General features: G+C 40.9%; 1 protein-coding gene across 50 annotated transcripts in view; it reads right to left on the bottom strand.

Annotated features, from left to right (window-relative positions):
* Positions 1-23936, bottom strand: part of EPB41L3 (erythrocyte membrane protein band 4.1 like 3) — a 226284-nt gene that overhangs the window by 40999 nt on the left and 161349 nt on the right. For all 50 annotated transcript variants that reach the window (XM_070513599.1, XM_070513610.1, XM_070513595.1 and 47 more), the window contains 3 exons: positions 8446-8550; positions 7213-7255; positions 1769-1844 (listed from right to left, as the gene is read on the bottom strand). In XM_070513599.1, the coding sequence (XP_070369700.1) occupies positions 1769-1844; positions 7213-7255; positions 8446-8550 (224 nt within the window). The remainder of the gene's footprint in view (positions 1-1768; positions 1845-7212; positions 7256-8445; positions 8551-23936) is intronic.

Below are 23936 nucleotides of genomic sequence, written 5' to 3'. Positions count from 1 at the left end.
CTAACATCTTTTAAAATAATGTTTAAAGTCAAATGAATAGTCCCCAACACACTCCCTAAAATCTCCTGTTGGGGGAATTAGAACATAAAAACAGTGCTCTTAAATATAATTATTAGGTCCCAACTAGCTGTAAGGAAGCTTCATTTTGATATCCAGATGAAAGGTTCGGCAGCTTGAACAAGACAAATGTCAGGTAACATGACAGCCATGCCACTGTAAACTCTGCTCTCCATGTCCCACATGCCTGATGAGATGGTCTCTCTATAATAATGAATCATTTCTGTTTCAAGTTCTCATTTTTTTTTTAGATAACTTCTTAGAATCCAACTGATATGAAGACTGATTTTGAAGAATTATTACCTTAAAATCTGAGAATCTCACCACTATAAGTAAACAATTTTAAGTTGGGGAAATATACAACATTTCTCTCATAATTTTGCCAAGATATCATACAAACATCTCCACTAATAGCTGACTTCTGCTCCGTTTTTGTTCTTAAGATTCACAGAGATAATTCGAGCTGCAGAAGACTCCACGCTAAGTGCTCACACTGCAGAGCTTTACTGACACCCTTCACAGCCCAGCACACGGGCACAGCAACAAAACACTCCGTGTACCTTTCATACAAGAAACGAACTGTTAACCTGTTGAAGCTGAGGACTAAAACGAAGTCTTAAGGTCCCCTCTAAATGTGATTTTAAGCTCATGATATAGTTAAACTCTATGTAATCCAGATACAGAAATTCCTATCCATTTCAAAGGCTCTACAAACATTGCACAAAGAGAATGAAAGGGACCATGCACTAAACTGCAAACCCAGGCACACAGGCTCTGTAACCACAAACTAGCCACGATTAAACAGTTCTTCAAAATTACTAAAAAGCATCTTTAAATAAGAAATTATAAATTTTGATTTAGTGCAAATATAAAAGTAATCCTCTGGGACTAGTTTTTTACCCTTCTCCTAATATGTCCGGTGAAATTACTTTTAAACACAGCAGGTGACAAACTCTGAAAAGCCTTGCCCAAGAAGGATGTGAGGCTTACACAGCAAACTGAGCGCACAGTGCACAACATCCCCTGGCCGGCTATAAACTTACTACCAGACACAGCGAGAGGCACGCGTCCCAGGGCAGAAGGCAGGGAAGCCGGGAGGACACATCCTCCCCAAGACAGCTTCATAACGAGATCCTTCACGCTCAAAGCTCAGTCACCACGCCACAATACTTTCTTCGATTCCTTTCTTAATGTCTTCTTTCCCAAACATGAATTAATCTACGTAGGGCACGGAAAGTAGACTCTTACATGGATATGTGTTTATGTGTATCTCTATGTGCACACGCACGTGTGCGTGATTTTTTAAAATAGCTGTCACGTATCAGATTGGTTGTATAAAAGGTATAAGTCTCCAAAGACCCATTTTTACTCTAAGTTTTGAGGCAGGAGTGCTGAGAATCGTTGTGTCATTTAAGGCTGAATTCCATAAAATCTGGCTGTGGAGGGCGGCTGACAGCGTCTCAATTCCGCATGTTTCCCCCCAGGGTCAGGCAGAGGGAAGTATTAGCTTAGCAACAAAGACGCAGCTGTGAACAGAGACGATCTGGCCATCTTCTCATCAGAGGTTTGCTCTTGTTCAGCTGCCTCTGTGTGCCATCTCAGGGTGGATGACCGTAAGGTTACTAGATGTCAACACCTCTTCTCTGGAGAACTTAAGAGAAGCACAACTCTCCCAATATGCCTGCCTCTTTCACAGCCAACTTTCAAATACCTGGTGATATCTTCAGATAGCTGGGCAGGGTCTGGCGGGTAAAATTTCACATTAAATGAAAAGTGCCAAGCACCATCTGCAGACATAAGAGAAAAATTAGAATAAAACCTTAGAAAATCCCTTTATACTTACTATTCTAATCAATAGCTGGAACTGTCTTAACTCCAAGTACTAACACCCAGGCAACTTTTGATCATTAATGGAAAACAGGGAAGTCTCCGTTAAATGAAATCCAGAGAGAAGCTGAAAATTCATCTAGTTTCTAACCATCTCCCCAGTCAAATCCTTTACTGGAGCTTCTTTTGTTTTGTTTTTTTTTTTGAGAAAGATTAGCCCTGAGCTTACTGCTGCCAATCCTCCTCTTTTTGCTGAGGAAGACTGGCCCTGAGCTAACATCCGTGCTCATCTTCCTCCACTTTATACATGGGACACCCACCACAGCACGGCGTGCCAAGTGGTGCCATGTCCGCACCCGGGATACGAACTGGTGAACCCCAGGCCACCGAGAAGCGGAACATGCGAACTTAACCACTGCGCCACTGGGTCGGCCCCTGGAGCTTCTAACTAGCAAGGAAATTGACTAAACCTCCTCCCTTTCTCAGGGACAAACTTCCGCACTTTCCCAGAGAGGAAAAAAGTGAAGGATACTCAACACAATTCTCAATCCTCAATCAGACAAGCCTGGAAACGACTGGATCTACTGCCATGAAGTTCCAGATGGCTCACATACCAACATTTACAGACATATCCCATCTCCTTTGTCCTTTCTGCTTTGTAATTACAGGTCAAACCCCATTACAACACATGTCAAGATAGTTTTATTTTATGGGAAAGGTCTGTTGGAGTGACTAAGAAGTGAGCTGCTCTATGGGCTGCTGAAAACTCTTTTTTTACTTGGGGAAATTTCTGAATAGAGAGATACTTGAATGTATTTACTGCGCATTATCAAATCCACACCTTACTAGCCCATGATGAGGATGGGTCCTCTTTACACGCTGCCATTCTTCATCCTGTGGCACCTACTTACAGTTGCTCTAGCAGGCACCTACTCTCTGACTGTCCACACGGACACTTGAAACATTATTAAGCCTTACTAAGCTCTCCATTTTATTAATACTACCTGTAATTGTGTATGGTTTTTATCATTATAAACAAGAAAAAACAATCTTTTCTTCTTTTCTACCTTGACTCTCTCCACAGGATCCCTCCTTTAACTTGTATTCATCTTGAGCTTTTCTTCTGGCCTTTGAACGCAGCAGTTTACTGAGGTCTGTGTGTGCCCTCTATGGGACAATGTATATTTGCTCCCTCCACCCAGCAGCCACGCTGAAGCACCACAGCGTAGCCCTGCCTGTATTCTGAATGGGCCGCTGAGAAAGTCCCCCAGTCTCCCCAGCTTCTGTGTTGGAAGCCTGTCATCTGTGCCGCACCCCGCAGCCATGGTCTTCCTTTCACTCTGTGCCTCTGTGGCCTCACGGTCCAGCCATCAGGCTTCAAACATCTCCTAAGACTTCCAAAGGCTCTCTTCTCCCCATTATAGACTTCCGGAAACTCCCTTTTCTCCATGAGCCCTTCCCAGACATTCAGAAAAAAGGCACAGTACTCTAAGTCCTTCCCAGCTCCTTTCTTTGCATTATTTCCTTGCCTATGTGGCAAATACTTAGCTGCACAGGCTATCTATATTTCTGTCATAAATGGCATAGTGCATTTATCAATTCTAGTTCATTCTTGACACCACCATTCATATTACACTTAAAAGTTCCACATGGCAGGGGCCTACCTGAGGTGCCTTATAAAGGACTTGGCATAGGGTCATGTGTTATTGGGTACTTAATATCATTCTTAAACTGCTCAGAAAATACTACTGAAACATGGGCTTTAAGAATTATAAGCCATAAAATATCTGTCAATCAAATACACTTCTAGTGATTATTTTCCCCACTGTTCTCAAAAAAAGTCTTTTGTTATTCTAAAAAGAGTCTGATTTGGTTTTCCTTTCCTATTGATTCCTATGACTTTCTGCTAAAATGGAGCCCCTCCAATGCTCGCCAAAGGCGAGGTTCGTCAGTGAGCGCTGGCTTCCCCCCAAGCAAGTGTAATTAAAACTAACGGGTTAGTTAAGGGCAATGCACTTACTGCTCCTCTATAATTTTTATCCACTTTAAAGTATGCCTTGAATCTAATGACTAGTTTATCAATGTAATTAAACAATCTCATAATAAATTCAGGGTAAAGACGCTAAGTTGGAAACTAAGAAGTAATAAAAGTATAAGAAAGATATTTCAATACAAAAATCCTCATTCTGGGAAAGTGAGTTTCAAACTATACTGGGCCTAAGAAGCATCTGAGTTGCTTGTTAAAAGCCCTCCCAGAGATTTTTATTCCAGAGATTTGGAATATGGTCTAGGAACCTATGGTTTTAATAAACCACCTTGTGGATCTAACACAATGGGACCACACTTTGAAAATCACTAATCCTAAGGAATCTACTTTCCTAAAGTTACAACCCAAATAACCACAACGTTTTACAGGACATTATTTTGCAATGGTGGGAAAGTTTAAGGAAATTACAATCTATACCATAATCAAGAAAAAACATCCAGTTAAATAAGGCATACAACTTGAAATTAACAAGAGAGGCAGATTAAAGCTCAAATACAGATCCCTGTAAAGAATCTGGTCGAAACAAATCAACCAGGAGGATGCAATCGCACAGAACGGGCTTGCGAGCCTGTATCTGCTCAGGTGATGGCCCCTTAGAAAAGGGAACCAAAACAGCTTGAATGCATTAAAACGATATTCCTGTAATGTTGATATAGGATTTTAAATCACAAATTTATGATAAATAGAAAATTGTGAAACTGAAGAGAGCTCATTCTTATGAAAAATTCTAGTTTTATTCTCCTATACCTGCTAAATCTTAAAATTTCTATATATACTCCATCTATAGCAACAAACTACTATATATCATAAAATACAGTATTAGAAATTTTAAGATCTGGTATGCATAAAAGATGACTACAATTAGAAATTTTTCATAAGCACAAACTCTTCAGTTTCACAATTTTCTACTTCTCATATATTTGTGACTTAAGATGTTTATCAGCTTGACTGTCATTCTCTTGAAGATCTCATTCTACAGAGACATATGGGCCTGCAGCCTAAAAGGGACAGAACAATCCTCCTGTTGTTTATATTTAGGACGAGGAGTGACATACAATAATTACATTAGGCGTGATACTACTTCTCTGCCTTGGTAGAAGGTACACTTTGCGGACATTTTGGTGCATGGGAAACAGTAAGGAATACAGATAAAAATACCAAATTGCATTTTTAAAAGATTCCAATTTTCCTTGTCTCCTCCTATACCCTATCCGCAAGATTGTGACTCAGTTTTCTGTATGTTGTAGTGACAACACTGCCAATCAGCGTGATAAAAATAATCCTTCACATCCCATGCTCTGATCGTCCCCTGAGCATTCTTCTCTTAGGAAGCTGGGAGACAGCATAAATGGGAAGTTCAGGAAAAAAAAGAATTCCACTAACAACAGACAAGAAAATTGTCTATACAGTCTTTCTTGTAACAGTATTATGACTTATCCTTGAACATTTAATATATTTTCAAAGTGCTTTTCAATTATAAATCACCCAAGTACAAAACAGCATTTTACCAATTAGATGAATACAGAGAACTTCATGCACACAAAATGTTACGATCTATACTCAGTATATCTGCTTTCAATGACTCCATGGAAAGATTCTCTGAACATATTCACCATCTTCTACTTTGTATTAGGGCTCTCCGGGGCCAAAGGAAGGGGCGTTTTCACTTATCACAACTGTGGCTGTCTGTGATTTCAATCCCAATTTATTTCTATCAAACTACTTAATTATCAAGTTTCTGGTTAGTGAATACACCAAATTTCTTTCAAAAATATGGGAAAGATGCTTTAGTTGTATAATCAGCAGACTCTCTAATATCTCAAAATATAGTGACTTTTTTTCCTCTTTTGAGATATTATCTAGTATTAAACCATTTCAAACTGCTCACTACTAATTATATTAGTTCTTGATGTCTTTTGATATCTCAGCACATTCAAAGGCAATAGAAAGATCTGCTCTCTCTTTTAATAGTAAACTGTTGAAAACTTTAATGGGAATGATGTTATTAACAAACTGGTCTTAAATTTATTCTTTAACTAGAATTAGTTGTTCAGGAAAATTAATCTAGATTTTACTGATAAAAAAATGAATGACTTAAAAAAATTAACTATTTAGTTAAAACTATACAGATTATCCACGTTTATGGTAAAAGCAAGAGCTACAGAAAGGGCTGAAGCCAAAACTAAAACGTTCCCCCTCTCAGCCCCTACAGTGCAGTGCCACCGCTGGAGGTGGTTACTGTGGACATTGTTCGTGCTCTGCCAACAGTTTCCACACACCTGTACGTGCATAACTTTTTAAAAACAACATGACCTGTTTGTCTCACTAATGAGAGGAAAGACATATTTATTCCACCTCCTTGTATTTAATAGCTGCCTAGTGTTTCAAGGTATGGCTAGTCCATGAGTGATGTAACCATCTCTCTATAAACAGATATTTCAGTTGCTTCTAGTTTTCTGCTATTGCAAATACTCTTATAATGAACTTTCACACATGTACATACACGCACATTTTCTTCTCTTATACAAACTGGATAAATTTCTGCAAGTAAAATTAGGGGTCAAAGAATAAAAACCTTTTAAATTTTAATAAATACTGACACCAAGTATCTTCTTAAAGGGTTGTACCAATTTATACTTCTACCAGTTGTGTACATAACTGCCAGTGCAAGGTATTACTAAACTTTTTAAATCTTTGCTGGGTGAGAAATGTCTCACTTTAACTTGCAGGTAATTGTTATTAAGATTTAGCACCATGTCTAGTACTTAGCTGCTTCAATTCAATTTTGTGAGTTGCTCATGCAACTGTTTTGTCCGTTAGGAAATATGCATTTCCTAACTTGCCTTTAGGGACCAAGAAAAGAGCCTGTCACCAGACAGTACACCTCAGTCTGAGTGGTTATTCCACTTCTAAACTATTAAACGACTATTATTTTTAGCTCCAGTTTTACACTTTTGTGGCAGTTAGGCTTAATATAACGCTAATAATTAAGTTTGGAACTTTTAAATGATTGTCAACTGGAGCACCCCTTGATTAAATCATATTTCACGTCTGTGTGCGGGCAGGGGGAAGGTCAAATGCCATAGTCCTTTTATTCCCAAGTTGTGATGATTAAAAATGGGTATCTGAGCTAGACCAACCTGCCAAAGACAAAATTTGAGATCTTAATCTCTTTCAAAAAACTGTATTCACACTAGCCATGAGGATATGGGCTACCAATCCAGACAACCCTACTCTCTGAATCTTCACATCTCCATATAGAATAACCCAAAAGAACTTACTTCGAATCTGTTTTTTGATTTCCTTAGCAGGGTCCAACCAATTCTGAAAAGGAAACGATAGATGCATTTGAATCAGAGAAGAATAAAAACGACTTAGTGTTGATCAGGGAGAGACATGCACTGTTATATCTGAGAGGGAGCGGCTGCTGCAAGGCCCTCCAAGCTGGGTCCTTCCCCCACGTCTGCTGCCCCTTCACCAGGTCCTGCGAGGGCCCAGGCTCTGGTCTCATGAGAAAACGTGTGTGTGCACCATTCATGCCTAACAAAATTCTTTTCTTTTACATTGCCTTCAGGGATTCAAGCTAGCACAGAAACAGAGGAGGAAAAGATGGTGGATTCTACGTTCACACAAGTTACTAGAATAAACTAAAGGCACACGTAACCTGACAGAGTGATGTCCTAGCCATCCAGTCTCACACAGTGGTTGCAGGGGTTAGTGAGACAAAGCCCTGCAGAGACTGCATCGCTCAGGTGTCAGGGTCCACAGGGGTATGACACGGAACACTAAACACCTACTGACAGACTAGACAAGCGTCAGCTCAGCAAATGAGCCATCTCATATTCTGACTCGGCAAGAACAGGAAAGCACAATAAGATGTATTAAGAATAGGACAGCAGACAGGGAACGTTTTCTATATAAGTATCAATGCATTTGATTTTCAGTGGCTCACATCCACTGAAATATATCATCCTCCAAAAGCACCAAATAAAATGCTTTCCTGGAACCATAAATAACTCAGGCATGAAAAACAAACAGTGACTTACTATTTTCAGGTTATTGAAGATTAAAGAAGTTGTCAACAATTTCCTTCATGCAGAGACAAGGTGAGTAACAGCATTTAGAGACTCAGAGTAGTAAATGTGGAGTGTCAGGGAAGGTGGAGAAAATGACTTTGCCATCAGTTTTAGTTCACCTTCTTGCAGGAATGAGCAGTTCACAGCATAATATCTTGTATTGCTTTTTTTTTTTTCTTTTTTTGAGGAAGAAGCCCTGAGCTAACATCCGCTGCCAATCCTCCTCTTTTTGCTGAGGAAGACTGGCCCTGAGCTCACATCTTGTTCCGATCTTCCTCCACTTTATATGTAGGATGCCTGCCACAGCATGGCTTGCCAAGCGGTGTCACGTCCGCACGTGGGATCTGAACTAGTGAACCCTGGGACCCCAAAGTGGACCGTGCGAACTTAACCACTGCACCACTGGGCTGGCCCCTTGTACTGCTTTTAATCACTCACCTTCTGGTTTTCAGCATCTCGATATGTAAGCCCAAAGTAGTCTTTTTCTAGCAAGTTCAGATGTTCACATACTTTATCAAACAGCACTTGGCCTCTGGAGCGTTTCTGTGGAAAACAAATCAGAAAAGCAACTTAACACACACAAAAAAGTTGTATCAATTGCCATGAATAAAAATGGGCAAAATTTAAAATATTGCTTGCAGGCTGGCCCCGTGGCTGAGTGGTTAAGTTCGTGCACTCTGCTGCAGCAGCCCAGGGTTTTGTTGGTTCAGATCCTGGGCAAGGACATGGCGCCGCTCATCAGGCCACATTGAGGCAGCATCCCACGTGCCACAACTGGAAGCAACTGCAACTAAGATATACAACTATGTAGGAGGGGGGATTTGGGGAGATAAAGCAGAAAAAAGATTGGCAACAGTTGTTAGCTCAGGTGCCAATCTTAAAAATAAATAAATAATTAAAATAAAATATTGCTCCAAAAGACCCTGAATTGCTAAAGCAATCCTGAAAAAGAAGAACAAAGCTGGAGGCATCACAATCCCTGACTTCAAAACATACTACAAAGCCACAGTAATCAAAACAGCAATGGTACTGGTACAAAAACAGACGCATAGATCAATGGAACAGAATTGAAAGCCCAGAAATAAAACCACACATCTATGGACAGCTAATCTTTGACAAAGGAGCTGAGGGCATACAATGGAGGAAAGAAAGTCTCTTCAACAAATGGTGCTGGGAAAACTGGACAGCCACATGTAAAAGAATGAAAATCAACCATTCTTTTTCACCATTTACTAAAATAAACTCAAAATGGATCAAAGACCTAAAGATTAGGCCTGAAACAGTAAGTCTGCTAGAAGAGAATATCGGCAGCACACTCTTTGACATCAGCTTCAAAAGAATTTTTTCGGACACCATAACCCCTCACATAAGGTAAACAATAGAAAGGATAAACAAATGGGACTTCATCAGGCTAAAGAGCTTCTTCAAGGCAAGGGAAAACAGGATTGAAACAAAAAAACAGCCCACTAAGTGGGAAAAAATATTCACAAGTTATTTACCCGACAAAGGGTTAATCTCCATAATATATAAAGAACTCACACAACTCAACAATAAAAAATCAAATAACCCAATTACGAAATGGGCAGGAGACATGAACAGACATTTCTCCAAAGAAGATATACGGATGGCCACTAGACACATGAAAAGGTGCTCATCATCACTAATCATCAGGGAAATGCAAATCAAAACTACACTAAGATATCACCTTATACCTGTTAGAATGGCAAAAATATCCAAAACCAAGAGTGACAAATGTTGGAGAGGCTGTGGAGAAAAGGGAACCCTCATACACTGTTGGGGGGAATGCAAACTGGTGCAGCCACTATGGAAAACAGTATGGAGATTCCTCAAAAAGTTAAGAATAGAAATACCTTATGACCCAGCCATCCCACTACTGGGTATATATCCTAAGAACCTGAAATCAGCAATTTCAGAAGCTCTATGCACCCCTATCTTCATTGCAGCATTATTCACAATAGCCAAGTCATGGAACCAACCTAAGTGCCCAGCAACTGATGATTGGATAAAGAAGTTGTGGTATATTTATACAATGGAATACTACTCAGCCATAAAAAAGGACAAAGTTGCCCCATTCACAACAACATGGATAGACCTTGAGAGTATTATGTTGAGTGAAATAAGCCAGACAGAGAAAGACGAACTTGGCATGACTCCACTCATAGGTGGTAGTTAACATATGGACAAAGAGAACTGATCGGTGGTTGCCAGGGGAAAGGGGGGTGGGGGGAGGGCACTAGGGGTGAAGTGGTGTACCTACAACATGACTAATAATAATGTACAACTGTAATTTCACAAGGATGTTAACTTTCATAACCTTAATAAAAAAATAAAATAAATTAAAAAAATAAAATATTGCTCGCTGTAACTGTTCAATAAGCGATACTCAAGCATGAACACTTGGCCATCTCCATGTTAACTAGTAAAAAGGCTCAATAAAGCAGACCTAAACCAACAGAAGTAGCTGGGGAAATGATATGGTGCTTGGAAGCCTCACATATCTTGTGAAATATAATATCCTGACAGTGAAAGGAATATTAAAGGACCAACACAAGCCATGTTTCAGAAGGCCCAAACTCAATTGCCCACATTATCAGATTCTGAGCCTGGGAAGAACTAATCCTATTCCTTGTCTTAGACATCCCCTTAAAACGCTCTATACCAGTCCTCACCTAGAAATTCAGCTGCAGATCACTTTATAAAGCCAGTTAAACTAGCTACGTTAGTTTATTTTTCCCACCAATTTTAGTTTTGTATTATAGTGTTCAACTTTCTCTTAATTTCTTTTAGAGAAAATCCATCCTATTAAACAGAACAAAATGTTCATTAAGTTTAAAGATTTAGTTATCATTTATAAATATAAGTTACAGATGTATGTGCTATATTTTTGGCCATAAAACAGTGATTAGGAGAAGGAAAAAGGTAGTCTTCTGGGGAAAAAATCCATCAACTGAATTTACTGCGTTCTCCGATCCCTCAAAGGTCTCTCAAGGTGGCCTGAGTGAGATGCTTTAACTGGCAACAATTAAGCTAAACTAATTTCTGTTTGTGTAGTACCAACACTTCATATCTAATATATTAAGCCTATTTGTCTTTAAAATTTAATAATAATAATGAGAAATATGAAAAACTGATAAACATTGTGCATATCAAAATAGTAAGTATTTGCAAGACTTGTAAGTGGGGTGTATTACTGTGCAACCATAATCAGATTGGAGATTAATCACTCAGTCCTCGAAAGCATGACGGTTTAGGAAAAAAGATCAATATACAATAGAGAAGTAAAGCTGAACTGCAGCTAGCTAAATCAACCATGTATTTAAAAAAAGTTTAATGTATGAAAATAAATTACATGTTAGCAAAGCTACATAATAACATTGCTCAATGGATGTGAATAAATGGTGTGACAAGGAAATGCTGCTCTATGGTTTACATCTTTTGCATATAAATAATAGCATGTTATTTCTAAATAATGCTTAACAAATGATAAAGTTTTAAAAAAAATTGGTTCTTCCAGTGCTTCTACTGAGTTATCTTCAGTTTACAGACAGGAACAGAGGGGTTCAGAGAAGGTAAGATGAGAGAGGCAGTGTCACGTAATGGCTGTGTGCGGTGGCTTTAGCAGATAAACCTGGGTTTGAATCTTCACTATGTCCCTCGCAGCTAAGTGAGCCTCTCTGTTTTTCCCTCTGTAAAATGGGTATGATATCACCTAATTCTTTGCAATGGATGACATTAAAATAAAACAAAGTATTCAAACCTATCCAGTGATGGCATATGTCAAGCATTCCACAAACGTCAGCTGTTATAGCTCAAGTAACTGCCAAATGGCAGGATACGTAACGTAGAACTTATACATTTTTGCTGTAGGAGCATGTATACAGCCCCTTGTGGTGCTAACACACGGCTTTAGTATTAACATGTCCTGCTCTTTCTTTAGATATCAATTACCTGCTTACTACCTAGTACCTTTAGCTAGATCATAATATTTACACAACCCACACAAATACACATCAGTGTCTGGCCAAGTACTTTCTCAATGAGCGAAAATAAAAAACAAAACAAATACAAATAAACACTTTTCTTCACAAAGCCTCCTATATCCTTTAATCCAGCAGGCCACAGCCAGCCCCTCAGTGGAGGAACTGTTTGGGACTATGCCGCAGGCTGCCTTGGGTGTTGTTTTCACCAGCTGTCTTCTGGCTGCTGTGTCCTTCTGTCTAACAGCTGGCGTGGAGTAGCTCAAGCAGAGACCACTATACTAAGTGGCTCTTAGTTTTCTGGCTTCTCACATTCTGATTTCTATTAATGACTCATAACTCTCTCTTGAATAGACCAGATTTTTTCTTACTAAATATTTCAAATATATTGTGAACACTATAAACAGTCCTTAAGACAATTACATAGTGGGCCATTCTTCACACTGGAGATTTCTTTTTTGGTCCTAAGAACCAAGATCAGTTGTCTAGAATATACTATAGATGGATATATGGAAACAATGAAATCCCCACCTGCTCAACATCACCACAGCCACCAGCTGGATGACACTGGAAAAGTCTTTTAAATTATTTGGGCTTCATTTTCTCATCCCTGAGTGAGGATTTAAGACTGTATGGAGCAAGGCGATCACGGGCTCAAGGCTGTAACGGGGCCCCCTTTGCTCATGGCAAAATTACTAATGTGTAATCACATACACACATACGTAATGTCTATCACACACACGCATACGTAATGTGTAATGCTGTAGTGCACGCTTCCCCACGGAGCCCAGATGTGGCTTCAGCACCTCTTCACCCTGTGATGAGAAAGACACTGCCAATGGATGGAGGTGGGACGGGACACGGAGCTGAGACTATTTTCCAGCCCTGGAAGAGATCCCTCTGCAATCACTGCCAGCTCCTAGAAAGTCCTGAGTCTTCTAACTCAGATGGTTTTTTATTCTAGCACATTATTTAGCTTTTCAAGTTACTTATTTCTACTTGTTGATATCTGTGTGTATCTTTAGGTAAATAGATCTAAATTTAGGTAAAAGACCAAAGCTCAACAATCAGACTGGAACTTTTAGAGACTTTATGTTAAATACCTGGTTCTCAAAGACATGATATTCAATAAGTGATCAATTCTAGATACCTTACTGTCACTGGCTGTGTTTATATACAGCCATAAAGAGTTAAGAATCGAATAGATTAAAACAACTCTGAGAGAAATATTCCAAATCAGTGGATGGTTTACCTCAGCAGAGAAGAGTAACAGTTCTTAGTCTTGTCTGCTGTCTTGTGAGTTGTTTAGTCATGTCTCTGACTCAGGCCTTTGAGCTCATGGAAGCATTCAGTACCATCACCTGAACACCCAAGAAAGCTGGTTCTGATCTCCTAGAGCAACAAACCAACGGTGGCGTGCCCTCCTCCTTTCCTAGAGCAACAAACCAACGATGGAGTGCCCTCTTCCTTCAACCAAAAAATTGGATTTCTGTTTCTAACAGAGTAAACAGAAACATTACAGCCCAACAATCTGAAAGACTTTATCTATCCTGAGATTGGTACATCCCCAAGCAATGTAAACAACTTTCATTCTTAACTATCTTAATTTTTCTTTAATTTTAAAATTTTCCAAACTGATCCATGAAATTGTTGGGTGTTAGGAGAAATGTGTCAAAAGGGAAAAACTTTGAGAGAATGGAAAGACAAGCTATAGACTGGGAGAAAACATTTGCAAACACCAAATATCTGATAAAGAACTGGCATCCACAGTACACAAAGAACTCTCAAAATTCAAAATAAGAAAACCAAATTAAAAAATGGGCAAAAGATCTGAACAGATACCTCACCAAAGAAGATATGCAGATGTCAAGCATGTGAAAAGATGTTCACATCACACGTCATTAGACAATTTCAAATTAAAACAACGAGATACCACTACACACCTATCAGAATGGCTAAAATTCACAACACAGACACCAGCCCATGCTAACAAGGGTGTGGAGCAGCAGGAACTTCACTCCTCGTTGGTGGAAACGCTAAACGGTGCAGCCACTCTGGAAGACAGTCTGGTAGTTTTGTACAAAACTAAACACACTCTTCTTACATGATCCAGCCAACACGTTCCTTGGCATTTACACGAAGGAGTTGAAAATTTATGTCCACAAAAAACGCGCACATGGATGCTAATAGCAGCTTTATTCGACACTGCCAAAATTTGGAAGCAACCAAGATGTCCTTCAGTAGGTGAATGGGTAAATAAACTGTGTCACAATCTGGACAGTGCAATGTTATTCAGCACTAAAAAGAAATGAGCTATCAAGCCATGAAAAGACATGGAGGAGACTCAAATGCATGTTACTAAGTGACAGAAGCCAATCTGAAAAGGCTGCACACTGTGGGATTCCAGCTATATGATGTCCTGGAAAAGGCAAAACTATGGAGACAGTGAAAAGGTCACAGGCTGCCAGGGGTTGGGGGAGACAGAGATGAAAAGGCGGAGCACAGAGGATTTTTAAGGGTGAAAATACTCTCTATGATATTATAATGATGGATACAGGTCATATACATTTGTCCGAACCCACAGAATGTACAACACCAAGAGTGATCCCTAATGCAAACTATGGATTTTAGTTAATAATAATGTGTGAATATTGGTTCATCAATTCTAACAAATGTAGCATAGTAATGTAAAATGTTAAAAATATGGAAAGAGGGAAGAGGGGAGAAGGGCGTGTGAGGGGTAATATGAGAACTCTCTGTACTTTCTGCTCAATTTCCTGTAAACTTAAAACTGCTCTAAAGAAGCCTACTAAGGGGCCAGTCCGGTGGCCTCTTAATAGACTGGTTAAATTTGTGCGCTCTGCTTCGGCAGCTCAGGGTTCGGGGGTTCAGATCCCGAGCGTGGACCTACACACGGTTCATCAAGCCATGCTGTGTTGCATCCCACATAGAAAATAGAGGAAGACTGGCACAGACGTTAGCCCAGGGACGATCTTCCTCAAGCAAAAAGAGGAAGACTGGCAACAGACATTAGCTCAAAGCCAACCATCTTCACCAAAAAAAAAAAAAAAGTCTATTAATTAAAAAGAAACAAAAATATTTAATGTATTTTAAATTGTTAATAATTTAATAAATACTTAAAAAGGTTAATAAAGTTAAACTCCAAATGATTTTACTTCTATCATGAATGAATGAAAAAAATTATTAAGAGTAAACATCTTAGAAAATTAAAAATCTTTAATCACAACACATACCAATGATAAAGGTAAAATCATTGTAGGATAGGCAGTCATCCACCTCCATCCCACGTACACACACCCAGGAACCTCGAGTCCAAAATGCCTGTGACCTACGCCAAGATGATCCGGTACCGAACACCAGCTGGGCGGTAGCTCAAAGCAATTGCTGAGGAGCAGCACTGCACACCCACGTTACAAACAAGGGGAATAACGTATTCGCTAAGGTCCGGAGGCTTTCTTTGAGCAAAAATTCAAGAGGATACGTCCATCATCACCACTCAAATATAGCACATGAAATAAGCTTTTCTGCAGCATTAACGAAACTTCCTGCAAGTCAAAGGGCATTCAAGATTTTTACAATGTTTGTACAACACTGGTTCTCAATGTATGGCTCATCAACCAGCATCACCTGGGAAGTCTGCATTAAAATTTTTATTTGCCTACTTAGAGGAGCAATTTTTAAAAACCAGTTTCAAAATGCTTTAGTACAGAAAATTTTAAACACAAACAAAAGTAGAGAGAATAGTATAATGAAACCCAGATCACTCATCACTGTCTCCACAGATGCCTTCTGAGGACCACAACCTTGGCCCATCTATGGTTCCACTCAACTCACCCTCCCCCTGGTTATCTTGAAGCATCTCAGCAAATAATTTTACCCCCATTATGTCTTACTACCTAACTCTACTCTTAAAGAATGTAATGTCAATATCTTTATCACATCTAAACAAAATTAGCAAGCAGTTCTTAATATCACCAAGTATCTAGTCAGTACTTCAATTTCTCCAATTGTTTCAAAGATTCTTTTTTTCTTTTTCAGTTTGTGTGGTAAGTCCACAGACTGCAACTGGCTGACGTATCTTTTTAGTCCATCTTAGGCTGCGAATTCTCCACGTGTATTGGTTTTCTCCTTGAAATCAATCTGTCTAAGAGAGCAGGTCATTGCCTGTAGGGTTCCCTCAGTCTAGACTTTGCTGTTTGCATCTCCATGGTGTAACTGACTCTGTTCCTCTGTCCCTTGTATTTCCCATAAACTGGGAGTTAAACCTAGAAGCTTGGTCAGATTCTGATGTCACTGTTTCCCCTAAGCAACGCTGGGTAATTTCATCAGGAAGCATAAAGTGACTCTTGCCTTTTTTGTGGTATAAACAATCACTGACGGTCATTGTCCTAGATCCATTAACACGAGGTTGCAAGATGGCAATCTTCGAATCCTACCCATTCCTCCTCTAGTTATCAGTTGGAGTGTGCCTATGAAGAGGCACTTCTCTGCCAGAATTGTGTTTATCCAGTGACACAGCTTGATGAGCTTGATGATGACAGTCGGGATCAACACTCACTCCTTTCCCTTCCCCCAATCTCAAGATAATGAGTTGGCTCTTCAGGATGATCCAAAAGCCACCCATTTCTGTCTGATATGATCACTGGGAACTCAGGGACTTCCACAGGCTTGAGGGGTTCAGTCCACTAGAGGTGTTACCCACATGTCCCCAAACGCTCCACCTTGCCTAGGGCCTGTCAAGTCTCACCCTTTAGGATGCTTCTCCAGTGCCACTTCCTGAAAACATTTCCTGTCCTCCCAGCCACATGTGATGTCTCTCTCCTTTGGACATTACTGCGCTTTACAGCACCAAGAGGGCTCTTTCCATATTCTGCCCTAGATCGCATCTGTGTCTCTGTGTACTTACCTTACAGCCCTACCAGCTATGACGACATTCCCAGCGGCATCCTGCCTCCTGTAGGTATCTGTTACGGAGCTCCATTTTGGTCAAATAGCATTAAGAAAATAAAAAGGTAACCTGATGAAACTTCACAAAAAATTTCTCTCAGTAGCATATCATAACCAATGTCACAGAAGCAATATTTTAAACTAGTGGTTTTCAACAACGGATCCTAAGAGTATTTTAAAAACGGCCAATGCCCAGGAACCCACCTCAGGTCAAATAAACCAGAATTTCCCAAGTTGGGCCAAGGCATCTGCATGTTTTCAAGGTCCCTAGGCTATTCATGCAGGCACGGCTGAAAGGTACACTTTAAGTCAAATTCTGTTTATAACTTAAAAATCCCTAAATATGAGGACTCTAAAGCAATTTTTCTTTTTTTGAGGAAATATATAACTTTTCAGTTATATATTCTTTCTTTTTAAGTTTAGGCCCAAACCAGTTTCTTTTAGGCCTCTGGTACCAAAACTCATAGCTGCACTATGATAAAATTTACTTACATACACACACATCCTTAAAATCTTAAGACATCTTTCCAACAAATTTTCTTAAGAAATGTAAGTTCTGAAGAAATGATAAACCAGCCAAATGCTGAAATAAAATATAAGAAAGGATAAATCACCAAACTGTAAAATAAAGAAGCCAAAACTAACTTGCATTTCAAGCCATGAATATACAAAATAAAAATGTTTTTGAGGGTTTTTTGCTGGGAAAGATTCGCCCTGAGGTAACAGGTGTTGCCTCTTCCTCTCTTTTTCTCCCCCTCCCCAAAGCCCCAGTGTATGCTTCTATATTCTAGTTGTAAGTCCTTCTGGTTCTTCTATGTGAGCCACCACCACAGCATGGCGACTGACAGACGAGCGGTGAAGGTCCCGTGCCGGGGAACCAAACCTGGGCTGCCGAAGCAGTGTGTGCCAAACTTAACCACTAGGTCATCAGGGCTGGCTCTAGTTTTTTTTTTAAGGGGTGGTATTTTCCCTTTGTAGAGCTAAAATACAGACTTCTACTCAAGAACCTGCTACATTACTAAAGAATGACCCCGGGTAGGTTAATAAATGTTGTGATTCCCTTTTTTTGAGCAAGATTAGCCCTGAGCTAACTGCTGCCAATCCTCCTCTTTTTGCTGAGGAAGACTGGCCCTGAGCTAACATCCCTGCCCACCTTCCTCTACTTTATATGTGGGACGCCTATCACAGCATGGCTTTCTGAGTGACGCCACGTCCGCACCCGGGATCCAAACGGGCGAACCCCAGGCCGCCAAAGCGGAACATGTGAACTTAACTGCTGTGCCACCGGGCCGACCCCATCCCTCTCTCATAATAGAGCAGAAGCACTGACACCTTCCCTAGTGGTTAGGGAGGCGACTGGGAGGGGCGCTGCCCCAGGGAGGACAGAGTGAGGAGTGCTCAGGATCCACAGCTGACCCAAGCTAGTCACACCCGGCAACACGTTCTCTGAAAAGAGCACTGCCTCGACGCTCAAGTCCCGGGAAATCACTTCTTAATCCATGCTCGACACTGAGAGCAAAAGCAGGCAGCACAAACTGCACTGAATCTCAGCAGGAGACTTAAGCAGCATTTCCTTCTTTCTTCAGTCTCGTAAAGGCTGAGGGCTGAAATGAGAGAAACCTGTAAAGGGAAATACCACCTTCTAGCTTAGAAGAGGAGTTACAGTTGCTGTCTATCGGAAGCTGCACAACGGTGAAGACGGCAATGCAGAGCGAGCCTCCTGCCCGAGAACTGGGGAGTCAGCAGCCCCCTCTGAGAAGGCCCAGGAGGAGGGCACGCTCACCCAAGGCGCTCAGGTGTGCATTTCCTTAGACCGTCACACTGACACCCTCTTGGACGGGTTTAAGCCACTCGTGTTAATACAAGGAAATGTGTATCATATTGAGAACTTCCAGGAAAATCGACACTTTGAGACCCTTGAAATCTGGCGGTGGTCAACATTGGAAATACTTTATTCTTTCTATCACATATCTTCCTCAAACAGACCACTGATTTTCTTTTGGAAATTATATTCTTCCAAGTATTGTTGTACTTCATGAACCTGTATTTCTGCTCCCTGAGAACAGGAAACTGTTAACCTTTTTAATGCCCGATACAGTATCCTAAATACAGAAGGCAATCAATATATGTGCCTAATAAGTGCTACTGGTGTGAATTTAAAGAATTTCTCCTCACATTATCTTGGAATAATCTTGAAGCAAAACGCCATCATTTTTTTTCATGCTTCCTTCCCTAATTACATTTTCCACACTGAATGCATTTCCATTTTCCTCACTTCTAAACGTCAGCTGGAATTCTCTTTATTTCTAAATGACTGCACCACAACTTACGTGCAGTTTAGGCGCATCTCAAGAGCCCAACAAACTCTCTAGGCCCAAATCAGACACCTGGACTCTGTGGAAGTCACAGAGGTTTTCCTTTTTCTCTGTTGGATTCTTGATGGAAAAACATTCTACACTGTCTGCCCTGAAACTTAAGTGGAGAGTGGATTTTTTTTTTAATCTGCACTTGGAAAATACCCAGAGACTGTGGGTTAAGATGATGGTGTCTAGTCTGTGACAACAGTCCATAAACCCTTTAGAGAAATCTGAGACTGAGAGGCCTAAGAAGCCATTTATGGCACCAGCTGCCCTATGTGCATCTCCCTCCTTTTTGGGCTTTCTGTCTCAAGTGTACTTTCCCAATGCCGAGTTTAATAAGCACAGTAGGAAGTCTGTTCTCCACATCACATCACTACTGCAGAATCCATGCCCACGGGGGCAGGGCTTCCTGCACTGGGACTAACCCCAGATGTGATCCGGGCAGCACATTCACAGAGGGTTGACATGAGAGGCAGAGATGAAATTTCTTCTGTCTAGATGTTACATATCTTGCTAGTTCTTTCTTTAAATTCATGAGCAATCAGTTTTTCAGGAAACCATGACAGTTCTTTCAAACATTAACAGTCGATCAATTATGCTGCCACATGCTTGCGCAGCTGAGTTAGCAATAACCTGAAATGTACTGTTAAAATATGAATATAGAACTATTTCCTGGTCGTGACAAGTTTTTAAACAAAACAGTGATTTATTTTCATGTCTCAATTATCTAGAGATAGAATTCATCAAGAATTATTTAAACATTTTAAAATGGATATTCCTACCTTTCAAGTTCGTTTTCCCACCATTCTACTCTAAATGAGGTGTTATCAGACAGCCCCAAGGCTGGACCCTGGTTCTACAACTAGCTGGCTTTGAGAGGTCAAACAAGCTATTAGCCTTTCTGAGCCTCACCGCCTTCACTATAAAATGGAAATAATGTTGGTACTCTCACAGGATTGCTGCATTATATAAGAAAAACCCAGGAAGGCATACTGTCTAGCTCATGGGAACCAATACCCAATAAATGCTGGTGGTGCTTAGTAGGCCCTTTGGATAAGGAGCCCAATAAATTTAGGGTTTCTAATGCTGAAGTTCGGTAAAGAGACTCACATACTATTGAAAGCCTATTTCTTCTGCAGTGAAATCATCTCCTTTCTCTTGTGAAAAAGAAATCTCGTTGCGTAGGTAAAACTAAGAAATTGCTGAAAAATAGTATTATTAACGGTAAACTGAGTATATCTTCAATTACCATTTACAAACACACATGAATGGTTTTAATATGCACTGGGTATACTGGCATGTTTTGGTACATCCTAGGCGAAAACATAAGATAGCTCTATCTTGTCATGCACAGGGCATACAGCACCGCCACAGCGACGGGACACAGTTCAAACGCAGCAGAGCCGACCGCTGTCGTGACCAACATCAGCCCAGACACATGCAGCGCATTCATCACGAGGGTCCCACATGTTATGCCTCTACACCGTTTTTTAAAAGAGGCCTTTTCTTTCAGCCACAATCTGTTTCTACCTTTACTTGTAGCAAGTCCAGCCTCTGTTTGACATCCGACTTCTATGCTCAGAGCCGTGCACTGTGGTAGATAAACTCCCCAGTGCAGCATGCTGCTTCTCAGCCAGCAAAGACACTGGGCTTGGTTCCTCACAAAGAGCTCACAGCACACACATGCAACATTGGCAGCACGTTCTCAGACCACGCTTCCTGCTGTTAACGTGCTAAGGATTCAGGTCACTAAGCCAATGTGTGCAAAATCGATGCAGAAACAGAAGCCTAAGAAAGAGGAATGTCTGAAAGAGACACAAATTTAAACTTGAAGCACGTAAAATAACCATAGTATCTAACTCTGAATGATGTGGAACGTTGAGAATGTTTTTCCTGTGAGAGAAAGTAATCTCCTAAGACAATTCTCAAAAAAAAAAAAATCCAACAAACGAAAACCCACATTGTGATTTATAATTCATTTGGTCAAATAAAGAGCTGGAAGCAGTGCAAATATTGACCATGAAAACATAATTTTTAATCATATGAATTTAATGAGTATTAATTAGCAGCACTGTCACTTTTCAATTCTATACAGGCACTCATGATCAAAACAACAAAGAATGATGCTATCATTGCTTTAGACAAATAGGTACTAAGTGAACCTGTGTCCTTTCCATCCACTGCTTTAGCCTATTAACAGGGCAAGGCTGTGAGCAAGCAGGAAGAGGAAGGACATCAGGGTTACTACTATAAACTACTCACATAATTTAGAAATGTAATTATATCATTTTACCAGTTAAATATAAGGTTTTAAATTAAAATGGTCTTATAACCTATGAGAGACCATAAGGAAATATAAATAAATGTCTGGTGAAAATCAGAATCGGTGATCTGATTTTTAATCAGATCCTAAATGACCCTTAGGATCAGCCTTGCCTTCATTTGAGCATATCATAATTTGGATTAGTATTTAAAATCCAGTAGAGAGAGGGAAAAAAGCCTTTTCAATCATCAAATATTTTGATTCTATATACATCTTCTTCAACTTTTTCTGACACATTTAACACCCCGTATGTCCCACTTTGGGGTACAGCTGGATCTATACATCAAAGGTCGGCACTGTTTTCTGACAACTTCTATCCGGGCGCGCTGATTTCATACTGCCTGAGCTCCCAATCCTGAGAAGCCAGCACTAATCCTCTTTGCTGGGCATCCCCACTCCTGGGAGTGGGGGTGGGGAGAAGGCTGCTCAGTCTGCTGAGCAGGAGGCCTGGTCCTAACTCTAGCGCAGGCCAGACGGCCCGGCTCGGGGGCAGTGTGGGTTAGGACGGGAGCAGCACACAGTGGCCCTCGACGCAGCGCTGCAAGAGTTCATTTAACGTCAGAAGAATGTTAGTAGCTCCTGTTAACTGAGTCTAAGATGGTTATTTCTTTAAGTTTTGCGGTTAAAAATTTTTTTTATTAGTAGTAAATAACAATCACGTTAAAACTGAAACAATAAGGCAGACTGAGTCAAGAAAACAAACGCCTTTTAAAGTAGGTACAACCTTTCACCCTAACAACAGGTACACTTGTTTTATTTACAGGAAAATTAAAAACATTCTATTCAAGAAAAGGTAAAATGTTACACATTCGTTCAGATTATTCTGCTTTTTCTTGCCCTCACAAGAAAGCTGCGGCCTTTGCTGGAGCTTGCCAGTCCTCAGGGCTGGACTGGGAGGCTGGCGCTCAGGGACGTCTGAATGCTCCTGGGGACTGAGGCGAGGCTGCTTCCCCTTCTTTCCATGCTGATACTATAAAGCTGTCCTACTTGCTCTCACCGGTCACCAGGGACTGCCAGGCAGCAAAATGCCTACCATCCAGCAAACGGGGAGCACGTGAAGTGAAATTCCAAGGAAATCCCAGAGAAATCTCACTCCTGAGATTTTACCAAATTTATTTTAACCTCTGTTTTTATCTTAAAAAAAAAAAGCCTCAGTGAGAATAAATCCATGTGGGAAGACCAGTATTTGGTATCGGACTAAGTAGGGAGAGGTGCTCTGGGACACACATGGCCCAAGTGTGGAGGTGGGAAAACCCGACTCGCAGTGGGCGGCTCTGCCTGCCTGTCCAGCTTCCACCCCTGCAGCTCCCTCCCCTCCCCTCACGCCAGCACACACCCTGCCTGCGCCCCGCGCCCCCTCCCATGCTTCCCTGGCCAAGGAAGTCTGCACAAGTGATCTCCACCCGACATTCCACTGCCCGCCCCCCCAACCTCTCCTCAAGGGCCCTCCTCAGGATGCTAGCCCCGGCCTCCAGCCGGCCTCCAGCACCAGGTCCCACGGAGCGAGCACGTCACAGGCCCTGCACTGCACTTGGCAGGGCACTTCTGTGTTGGTTTGTGTTATGATTTCAGTGATGTTAACGCTGGCCTCTCAGGTCAGCAGTTGTCATTTGCGATTGGATTCCCAGCACATGCCACAGTGCCCTGCACAGGGTAGAATTATTTTTTTAACAGGAAAGAAAATCAAGCTAAATAAACACATCTAGGGTTAATTTCCTGTTTCAAAACTCTTCAAAAACTGATCTTTGACATTTGTTCATGACCAGCTGATTTATATTTCTCTATCATGTGGCTATAATCTGCTCTGACCAGATCTAGTGTGTTGGGTTTTTCCCCGATTTTTGCAAGACGATACTTTATTCCCACAAATGAAAGGCCTATTAGTTTTCAAAATTCCACCTCAAATGTTCCAGGTTAGCTTCCTGACAAATTTCTCAAGTTCTCCTCAGGGGCAAGTGGTCCTGAGCTGTGGTTTCCCTCCTTACTTGCATTTGATACACGCTGCCCCCCTCACACTGAAATAGAGAAACACGCTGGGTCACGGTGTTCAAGGACCTCCCCTGGCTGGACGGCATGAGATCCGCCCGACGTCCAGGACCAGCAGACCCGCAGCCGCACACCCCCTGCCTGGGAGGTGAGTCCTGCGATGTGAATAGCAGCTCCCTGCGTGGTACAGGGAGGCGTTAGGGATTCTCTTTTTAAAATTGTCTTTAAAACTCCCAGACAAGTAGGAATCACATTCGCTCTCTCCTGACTAGAGGAGAAGAGAAAGATAAACAT

This window comes from Equus asinus, chromosome 7, assembly GCF_041296235.1.
Source record: "Equus asinus isolate D_3611 breed Donkey chromosome 7, EquAss-T2T_v2, whole genome shotgun sequence".
Lineage (NCBI taxonomy): Eukaryota > Metazoa > Chordata > Mammalia > Perissodactyla > Equidae > Equus > Equus asinus.
This window is presented reverse-complemented; position numbering and strand designations above follow the sequence as displayed.